The sequence below is a fragment of the Camelina sativa genome, chromosome 9 (assembly GCF_000633955.1).
Source record: "Camelina sativa cultivar DH55 chromosome 9, Cs, whole genome shotgun sequence".
Taxonomy (NCBI): domain Eukaryota; kingdom Viridiplantae; phylum Streptophyta; class Magnoliopsida; order Brassicales; family Brassicaceae; genus Camelina; species Camelina sativa.
The window spans coordinates 38,019,134-38,029,386 of NC_025693.1; the positions used below are offsets into that span (position 1 = coordinate 38,019,134).

At 37.5% G+C, this 10,253-nt stretch overlaps 3 protein-coding genes across 5 annotated transcripts in view; 2 read left to right on the plus strand and 1 right to left on the minus strand.

Moving 5' to 3' along the window:
• LOC104714827 (short-chain dehydrogenase TIC 32, chloroplastic) lies at positions 2,057-4,201 on the plus strand. The gene is made up of 6 exons (XM_010432298.2): positions 2,057-2,297; positions 2,382-2,613; positions 2,736-2,815; positions 2,935-3,091; positions 3,392-3,473; positions 3,597-4,201. Exons 1-6 carry the CDS (start codon positions 2,174-2,176, stop codon positions 3,921-3,923), a joined length of 1,002 nt encoding a protein of 333 aa, XP_010430600.1. The 5' UTR covers positions 2,057-2,173; the 3' UTR covers positions 3,924-4,201.
• Positions 4,784-7,651, plus strand: LOC104714829 (methyltransferase-like protein 17, mitochondrial). Of its 2 annotated transcripts, none has more exons than XM_010432302.2 (11): positions 4,784-5,194; positions 5,326-5,399; positions 5,486-5,569; positions 5,667-5,788; positions 5,892-5,975; positions 6,105-6,185; positions 6,302-6,391; positions 6,526-6,621; positions 6,721-6,800; positions 6,898-6,986; positions 7,071-7,651. In XM_010432302.2, exons 1-11 carry the CDS (start codon positions 5,094-5,096, stop codon positions 7,514-7,516), a joined length of 1,347 nt encoding a protein of 448 aa, XP_010430604.1. In that variant the 5' UTR covers positions 4,784-5,093; the 3' UTR covers positions 7,517-7,651. The 2 variants fall into 2 exon arrangements, with proteins under 2 accessions (XP_010430604.1, XP_010430603.1); XM_010432301.2 differs by having other exon boundaries at positions 4,790-5,194; positions 5,475-5,569.
• The window catches only part of LOC104714828 (WD repeat-containing protein 44), a 3,759-nt gene continuing 1,030 nt past the window's right edge, over positions 7,525-10,253 (minus strand). The window contains exons 2-7 of one of the 2 annotated variants that reach the window (XM_010432300.2): positions 9,100-10,157; positions 8,910-9,000; positions 8,674-8,831; positions 8,551-8,602; positions 8,277-8,450; positions 7,525-8,183 (exon numbers count right to left, since the gene is read on the minus strand). In XM_010432300.2, the coding sequence (XP_010430602.1) occupies positions 7,726-8,183; positions 8,277-8,450; positions 8,551-8,602; positions 8,674-8,831; positions 8,910-9,000; positions 9,100-10,143 (1,977 nt within the window). In that variant the 5' untranslated portion in view covers positions 10,144-10,157 and the 3' untranslated portion in view covers positions 7,525-7,725. Of the gene's footprint in view, positions 8,184-8,276; positions 8,451-8,550; positions 8,603-8,673; positions 8,832-8,909; positions 9,001-9,099; positions 10,231-10,253 lie in introns of those variants that run through there. The other variant, XM_019229709.1, reaches the window with a different exon arrangement.

Sequence of the window (10,253 nt, forward strand, 5' to 3'; positions counted from 1 at the left end):
TACTATAAATGGAGTTGAGAAAGTTGTATATGTAATAATAATCATCCCTAGCTATATAACACATACTATAAATGAAAAAGCGGACAGTTAAGTTCATTTCTACTTGGACAATGAAACAGGTAGGAAGAGAACAATGGAAAAAAGATGGCTAGCTACATGAAGTATAGAAGAATGCATGGTCACACATGCCAAGTATAATATTGTATCCTCAACTACACGAAGTATATGTATTGCATGGCCACATGCATGAACTATATGACGTTATGTGGTCAACACCATAGACATAAAATCCAGTACACCGGTCGAATGATTCCGGCGAAGACCGACGTTGATTCCGGCGTTGACCAACATTGACAAAAAAATGTATTTTTTTTTATTATTAAAAAAATAATAATAAATTATTATATTAAATTATTTATGGTTTTTATGATTAGAAAACATAATCTATTCAATATCTAATTATTTATATATCGCTAATCTATTCATTCTTATAATTAGTTACTTTTTATTTTTAAAGCTAAAATAATAGTTAAATAAAATCATTAATCAATATTTTCAAGAAATATATATATATACATATATAAAAAATATGTAATTATTAATGATTTTATATATATAAATCTCTGATCATCAAATTATTAAATTTTAAATACTACAAGAATCAATAAAATCAAATTCAACTACTTTCATTAAAAAATAATATGCAAAAGATTTGAGTATATGACTCTTTACTTTAAAATTTTCATGGTAAAGAGTATACAAAATTTTAGATACTCTTTGGTATAAAAAAAATTACTTACTCCTAATAACATGTAAACAATAACAAAAAAATTAATATTATTTACTTTTAACAGATAAAATTAAAGATACATAATTATTTTCAATATATAATATAAGGGCATTTGAAATAATCCTCTTATTCTATATCCTTTTGCAAACATATCCTAAAATCAAGATAAAATCTATATATATTTTGAAAATAATTATTAATTATTTTTATTTAACTATTATTTTAGCTTTAAAAATAAAAAGTAACTAATTATAAGCAAAAATACATTAGAGTTATATAAATAATTGGATATTGAATAGAATATGTTTTCTAATCATGAAAAACCATAAATAATTTAATATAATAATTTATTATTTTGTTTAATATAAAAAATTAAAATATAATTTTTTTGGTCAATGTTGGTCAACGACGGAGTCAATGTCGGTCTTCGCCGGAATCATTCGACCGGTGTACCGGATTGTATGTCTATGATGTTGACCACATAACGTCAGATAGTTCATGCATGTGGTCATGCAATACATATACTTCGTGTAGTTGAGGATACAATATTATACTTGGCATGTGTGACCATGCATTCTTCTATACTTCATGTAGCTAGCTATCTTTTTTCCAAAACTATACTATGGTAAATTCGGTTATACAGCCGGGGTTGTGTAATCTTAATTACTAGCTATCTTTTTTCCAAAACTATACTATGGTAAATTCGGTTATACAGCCGGGGTTGTGTAATCTTAATTAGGTCCAGTAGATAAACCTGCACTTTTCAATAGAGTGTGACTAGGGTGAGAGAGCTAAGAGTTTGAACATCCTATATTTGTATTTCATCATCTCTTTAATTAAGTATAGGAGGGGACCATAATTAAAAATGTAAAAGATTCGGAGAATAATACCATTAGAAAGTTGGGCATGATTAGTAAATAGTGAGTGTTACCCAAAACATGGCACTATCTAAGCATTTGTTTCAGCTTCTATATTACAGTTTTTTAGAAGAAAAAAATTGGAAGATTATGGTTTGTAATGACCCAATTCCAATTATAATTTCTGGTGAATGACTCATCTTCCTCTATAAAATTCATGTTAGTCAAATAGAGTTGGCTAACTAAACCTTTATTTTAAGCAAATAATTCCGTTTTTATCCTGTTTTGGTGCTAATCAAAAACCAAATTTTATACACTCACACTCATAATTTTTTTTTTTTTGTTTTTTTACTCGGTAATGACGAATGACACAACATAGTTAAATGTTGTCTCCCTTTCTCGGCATCTCGCCTGCGTTGTTTCTCAAAGACATAGCACTATAAATAATAGTTTCTCACCCTCTTAAGACACAACACCCAAACACTCAAAACTCAACCATAACAGAAAAAGAGAAAAGAAAAAAAAGATGATAGAGACGGTTAAACACCTGATCAGCTCCAGTACTGGCCCCAGCGGATTCGGATCAAGATCAACCGCCGATCATGTCACAGCTAATTCTGATCTCGGATCTCTAACTGCCATCATCACTGGTGAGTTTACCTAGCTACCACTTCTTTCTTTTTCCGAATCAGAAAACGATCGAGTTTCTCAATCTCTATGGTTCTTCTACAAAGGGGCGACGTCGGGGATAGGAGCGGAGACGGCGCGTGTTCTGGCAAAGCGTGGCGCTAGGCTAGTTCTTCCGTCTCGGAGTATCAAAACCGCTGAGGAAACGAAGGCTCGCATACTCTCGGAGTTTCCGGAGTCGGAGATCATCGTGATGCATCTCGATCTCAGCTCCCTCGCCTCTGTTCGTCGGTTCGTAGCCGACTTCGAATCTCTCCAACTCCCACTCAACATCCTCATGTAACTAACTAATTTATTGAACTCTCATATATATATATATATATATGATCAATCATTAATTTCTTTCTTCTTGTCTAACCTAGTTTTTTTCTTAATTTTTTTTTTTTCTTAAATTTGGTCAGAAACAATGCCGGGAAATACGCGCATAAGCACGCCATCTCTGAGGACGGTGTGGAGATGACCTTCGCCACTAATTATCTCGGTACGTAACTACTCATTTCTCTCCATATTTATATTTATATATTTTAATCATTTATTTTGTATAGGGTGGTGATTAATGTAATTAACTAACTAATTAATCAATTGTGGTTTTGGTATCAGGCCATTTTCTGCTGACGAAACTGTTGTTGAAGAAGATGATTGAAACGGCGGCACTCACCGGCGTTCAAGGTCGTATCGTCAACGTCACCTCCGTCATCCATAGCTGGTTTTCCGGTGATATGTTGCATTATCTCGCCGATATTTCCCGGAGCTACAGGTATATAATATGACTTTATATTTCTAATCATTAAATTCCAATCAAACAATAATAATTACTCTCTCATCATTTCATTTTGTACGAATGAATAATTAATCAATGAATTATTGTTTAATCATCAAGTACAATTTAAAAAGTGATGCGACGACAAAAAATAAACGCCGTCGTCCTCGTCTTTTTTCTTTATTACTATTATTGTAATAATATTATTAGCTAGAGAGAATACTACTAGTTAAGGCTGTACCTGTTGTTTAGTATAGTTTGAAACCGCTTTAACTTGCGTCGTATTTTAATTATTAGGAATTACGACGCGACTCGAGCGTACGCTCTCTCCAAGCTAGCCAACGTTCTCCACACGCTTGAGCTATCCCGTCTTCTCCATGTACGTTTCCATTTTACATATTATTAACCCTATTTTTTTTTGTTCGTTTATCTCATCTTTAAATTTTCTTGTTTAAAACAAATCATTAATGGTACTATATATCATTTTTTTTTTTTTTGGCAGAAAATGGATGCTAATGTGACAGCCAATTGTGTCCATCCTGGTATCGTGAGAACCCGTCTCACAAGAGACCGAGATGGCTTCGTCTCTGATTTAGTGTTTTTCTTGACCTCCAAGCTTTTGAAGTCTGTCTCTCAGGCAGCAGCGACGACATGTTACGTGGCAACAAGTCCGAGATTGAAGAACGTGTGTGGCAAGTACTTCTCAGACTGCAACGAAGCTCGGACATCTAAATCCGGGGCATGCAATCTTAAAGCTCAAAGACTCTGGACTGCTTCTGAGTTATTGATTTCTCAAGCTTCCACTCCCAACGTTTCTCAAACCTTTTAACCAATTACAACCATCGTTTTCCTATATATGTCTAGTAAATCTCCGAGTACTATATATATAGTAATACCTTATAAAAATAGATTTATAATATACTAGGTGAGTGTGTGTGTGTGTGTGTGTAGTAGCCCGTAGGTGTGTATATATGTGTATATGTGGTTGTGATATGTCCCGACATGTAAGAAAGTATAGTAGTTACGTTGTAGGGTTTTGCAATCCTAGCTAGCTTAGCTAGGTTCTTGTTATGTAATATATACATCAGTGAAAACACCATGAGAGAATGTTTCATGATCTTGGTACTATATTATAAGATTTGTTCATCTCACGACTTCTATAATTAAATGAATGGAAATCCACAAGCCAAACACGGTTTGTTTTGTTTGAAAATAACATATACAAGTAAACCTAATTTTAGACACATTTCAATAAAACAATAACATAGTATTTTTTTTTTAAACCATATATCAATAATTGAATACTATAAATAAATAACTGTCTAGAACTATCAATGTATATATACATGTAAGAAAATTTAATGAAAGATGATATTTGTGTTGCTTGAATAATAAATTTCTATAGTTTCTACATTATTTAATTAATAGAGGGTTTTTTTTGGGTCGGAACTAATAGAGGTTTTTATTATATAGTAAGCAAATTTCGAATTTGATAAACCAACCACTCTTTAAATGTATCTTCCAGACCAGTACTAGGTAGGCCTTCTTTGTTTGCTCATATAGCCATACTCGAGTCCATGTATATATACTAACTGGGCATAATAAAAGGCCCATGAAATAATTGGTCTTTGAAAGGCCCATAAAGCTAAGCCCTAGATAGAGGCTAAAACCTCGGAGGCAAACTAAGTTGCTGCAATTCAGATCAGAGCTCCGGCGAAGATGGCAGCGAAAGTCCCGAAAGTCTTCACTGTGGAAACCCTAAGGTCTGCGGCGAAGCAGTCTCTCCGCCTACTGGTGGTCCCCGTCCGTCTCCGCCGGGCGATCAAGAAATATCTCCGCGAGGAAGATGATCCGCACATTAGGAAGAAGGTTCGGCAGCTATCGGAATCATTCCAAGAGATAAAGGACACGAATCTGCAGTTACCTGAAAGCACGGCCAAGAGTCTAGCTGATTGTATGAACTCGGTGGACACCAAGCGGTGGAAGATACAGACGGTTTATGGAGATAGTGGTCTGCAGTACAGAGACGGTGAGACTGCTGCTTACATTGCTTCTCGTATGCCCGCTGTTTTCTCCGTCTGTTACAGAGTACTCATTGAGGTTACTTACTACCTTCCTCTTATTTCTTATTTTTGGTTTAGTGATACCATCCGTAGAGGAAACAACTGAGCTTTGAGATTTGATCATATAGTGACCGGTTTTTTTTTTTCAAAAAAAATCTTTTGACATAGATTCGTAGAAGAATACCGGAATTTAGGCCTACAAGAGTGCTGGATTTTGGAGCTGGCACTGGTTCAGGTTTCTGGTGAGGAGATAGATGCCTTCCCTATTACTTGTGATACTTTTTGTTTCGTTCTTGATTCGTTTTAACATCTTGTAGGGCGGTTCAAGAGGTTTGGCCAAAGTCTGTGGAGAGAGTAAACATAGTTGAACCATCTCAGTCAATGCAGCGTGCAGGACGTAACTTGATTCAGGGTAATTCACTTTGTTACAGAGCTATTTTGTGTAACAATAACTGCATTGTTTGGGTTCTGATCTTACCTTACCATTATTGTATTGTGAATTTTTAAAGGCCTCAAGGATTTGCCTCTGATCCATGGGTATACTAGCCTGCTAGCGCTTAGTAAAGAAATCAACAAACAGTGTAAAGAGATCAACGAAAAGTCCGCGAGGAAACATGATCTTGTCATTGCTGTGGGTTATTTCTTTTATTCAGTCGCATCAGCTGTGATTCTTCTTTACAAGTTTCTTTTTCTTACTGAGTAAGTTTCCTTATGTTTTCCTGTGGGTGGTTCAGTCCTATGTGTTAGGGGAGATCCCATCTCTCAAAGACAGGATTACTGTGGTTCGCCAGCTCTGGGACCTTACAGATGATCTCTTGGTATTTTTTTTGAGTTTATTCATCCTTCCTTCTCCGATATAACTTTGTTTATAATAATAGAACATGTACTTCGTGTGCCCTTGCATTTTGATTTCTTACTAACTCTTCTCGTAAATTGTGGTTGAACAGGTTTTGGTTGAACCAGGAACGCCCCACGGTGCTAATATTATATCTCAGATGCGGTCACATATACTGTGGATGGAGAAGAGGGTAATTTCATTTGCATACACATATTTTCATTACTTACTCGTATAATGAGCTGTCTCTGTTGTCAAAAGTTATTTATCCGTCTTCTGCTTATATTCAATGTATTCATTTTGTCTTAGAAACTGCGTAAACTGGAAAATAAAATGAAGAAAGCTGGAGCTGACAAGGCCGTGCTCGATCTCAAATCTGGTGCGCATATTGTTGCTCCAGTAAGTGTCAATATCCCTCCTGAAAAACTCTCCTCCAGTTGTCAAACGCTAAGTCAAGAACTTGATGTTACAGTTTTTATGAAAACGATTACATGAATGTATTGTAACAAAAAAGGAGGGGGTTGCAAATGCAGTGCCCTCATGACGGAAAGTGCCCGCTGGAAAACACTGGAAAGTACTGCCATTTTGTTCAGCGGTTGCAGAGAACTTCATCTCAGCGTTCCTACAAGGTTCCATATTTTTGCTTAATCTTGTCTTCAGCAAATATATAGATTTTAGTTAGCTCTATGATTGCTGATGACTGCAAACTCTTACATTTACCTTTGCAGCGTACAAAAGGTGTTCCCCTACGTGGGTTCGAGGATGAGAAGTTTTCTTTTGTAGTTTTCAGGAGAGGTCAGCGTCCACGGTTGGTACTTTTTGTGATGTTTGAATGAACTATCATCAGGACCTTTATAGAAATGTTGTTAAGAATAGAGTTTTTTTGGTTTATGACCTCTATTTAGGGAGTTGTGGCCTCTTGATGGTATGAAGTTGGAGACATTAAAGGAGAGACGCGCAAATAAGAAACCTGAGGATCTAGAGATTGACTATGGTAAGTGTGCAGCTTACCTATGAAAACCATGCGCATATCTAACTATTGACTCTTCTAAGTTTTATGCCCATTCAATATGTGCAGAGGACTTTATCAAATTACAGGTGGTTGAAGTGCCTTACATTGATCCAAGAGCATATGACTCTGATACCGAGGAAGAACAGGAAGACGGTGAAGGTACTGATGAGGATGTGGAAGACACAATTGAAGAGGAAGACCAAGAGGAAGAGGAGAGTGAGAGAGCGAGTGTGGGAGGCGGATGGGGAAGAATCATTTTCCCTCCATTCCGCAAAGGGAAACAAGTGACGTTGGATATGTGTGTGCCAACCAAAGAGGACGGTTCAGAGGGAGCATTTGAAAGGAGAGTGATAACAAAAAGCAAGAACCCAGACCTTCATTTGCAGGCCAAGAAATCTTTTTGGGGAGACTTATGGCCTCTCACGACTCAACAAGAAAGTGGGAAAGAGAAACAGGTAGATGCTGAGTGGTGTCGCCCAGATCAAGACCAGAAATGGGGTGCCTGGCCTTAGCCTTAACGTAATGGTAAAATAATTTTCCATAAAGAGACTGAAGATCTGTAGTTACAATTGTAATATTTTTGGAACAACAGTAATAACACTCTTTGTGGCCTAGGGCACAACAAGACATAATCTTCTATTGCGTAATCACACCGTACTTCTAATTACCATTCTAAGTAACAACAAATAAAAGAATCCTATCTAAATAACTTGTGCGTCTTTTAGACCCGAATTGGCAAACCATAGTTGTTAAATACTCTGATTCTTCCATCCCAGGTGGCTGTCACAAACACAAGCCCCCACAGGTGAGGTTGCCATGCACTCCTCAGAAGCTTCAGCTTCCCTCTGTTGCTCATTGCAGCATCTTCCAGCTTCTCTTCAGGCCACGTTGTTGACCCTTTCATCGGAGAGAAACAGTCCACTTTCGGTAGCTTCCTGTCCAAATCTATGATACACTCGGACAGTTCATCCCTGTGTCCTTGTCTAAGCCAAGGTATAGCCACAGACACATTGTGTGAGAGGAAGCCCTCGTAAGACCGAGTCCTTTTTGTCCCTGAAGAAGGCTTCTTGCTGGGTAATTGAGAGTAGTTCCAGACATGTATGCATGAATCCTCTGATGTTGAGACGATATGTTTCCCGTCTGGAATGAATGAAGCAGATGTTGTGCGAAGGCTAGAAGCTGCAAGCACAAAGGAAGGTTACAGTCTTAAATCTTAAATCCTAAATAGAACACAATACAATCATTAATATGCAGTTATGAATAGATCCTGACCTTTAAGCTTACAGATAACATCCTCTCCGCATAAGATACGAATCTGTGAATCAGCAGAAGTAACCATCACTTTTTCCGAGTCACTGGGAAGAAACTGAAGACCAGTTATCCTTTTGCTTGCAACCTTCTTCTTCCCATGTATGTTGATCTCTTTGTCCATTTCCAGCTGATTATCTGAAACGCACAACATGAACAATACTCATTTTGGTATCAACATTGAACAATTTGTCATTAAGAAGTGATCTCCACATCTAATTGTAAGATGATAACGTACCGAATATATGGTAAAAGCGACAGTTCCCTGTCATGGAACCTATTACTGCACCCTGCAAAACTCTGTAGTAAGCAACTTGATCATATGAAAATTTTAAGGAAACTAAAGTCTTTCAAAGTATACCTTTGCATCTGGACGGTAGCACACAGCTGTTACAATGTCTCTTATATCTGTGTAGTCAACAACCCGACAACGAGACACATCCCATATTCGAACTTTCCCATCAATCGATCCACTTATGAAGTAATTGTCATCCAGAGGGTTGAATGCCACACAAGTCACTGTGCAAGAAAAAGAGAGTGAATACACGGCAATTAAAAAACAAAGAAAGAATGAATATACAAGACGAAGAAGCTTACCAAAATTGTTATGAGTGAATGTGCTGAGACATTCATCAGAACCTATTCTCCACAAACGAACAGTCTCGTCCACAGAAGATGACAGGAGATACTGCAGCAAAGAGGGGTAAAACGTAAGAGGATGTGCACAAACAAAAGACTACATATATATAAATGTAAGGAAAGAGTTTGAAAAGATATATATATTTACCCCTTTGTCCGACCAGGAAAGATCTAAGATCTCACCTAGATGACCTCTGAACTCATGCAGAGGCGTCTCCGATATAGTGAAGACAGTAGGAGGTAACACAACGCAAGTTGAGTCCAATGACTTCCTCAAAAAACTTGTAGTTGTCTTCTTTTCAGTTTTGTCGTTATTGATCTTCAAGGGCTCAATTTGAGAGTGTTGTTGGTTCATGGCAAAGTAGACACCAGAATCAACCTCGGCTACTTGATACTTGTTGTCTGTTCTATCTTGTTCGGATATACTCCAAACTCGGACAACACAGTCTTCACCAGCGCTAGCAATGTATTTCCCATCAGGAGAAAACTTCATGGCTAAGATGGAACCATCATGCGCCGAGAAATCTTGGTCAACACAGAGAGATGAGAGCTCCTTGAACTGCTTTTTGTGTGTATGCACTCGCGCAACATGATGCAACGGTGATGATCTAACCGATTCACAGTCCAAAGAGTCGAAAACATGAGTCAGAACACCTAGCTTCTTTAACCAAGACTTGGCACCTCTCTTGAGCAAATCATCTGTTCTGGTGGATGGAGAGTCATGAAAATCGCCAAAGCTACCAGATTTACTAGAACTGGATTCACTCAACAACCCTTGTGGGATACTAGAACAACTGGAATCATTCCTGGCCAACGAGATCTGATCATCTGTATCCTGAGATGAGGAGGAAACAGAGAAGGATATGTCGAACAGAGAGGAGGAAGCAGTAGATTCATTCCTGACCAACAAATCCACCACGTCTGTCACAACCTCATTGAAATCAGACTGGGATGGTGGTGGTTGAAGGTCATCATCATCTTGGGAGTTGTCGTCGTCTGGTGAAGTCTTCTTGTTAAAACTAAAGCCCATGGAATGGAGAAACTTACGGCGTCGGTTAGAAACACTATCGGGAGTAGTGGTCCAGAGATGAAAAGCAGCAGAGGAGTCATGTTCTTCGTAGTCTTGAGGGGCATCAAAGAAGCGCTCATCGTCTTCTACTTCTTCTGCGTCACCACGTGTAGAAGAACCCATCAAGCACGCACGCTCTGTTCCGTAACCAAGGAAGAAAAATAAGGAAACGAATAAGAAAGAGTTCAACTTTGGCAACAGAAATAAAAAAAAAAAAAAAAAAAAAAAAAAAA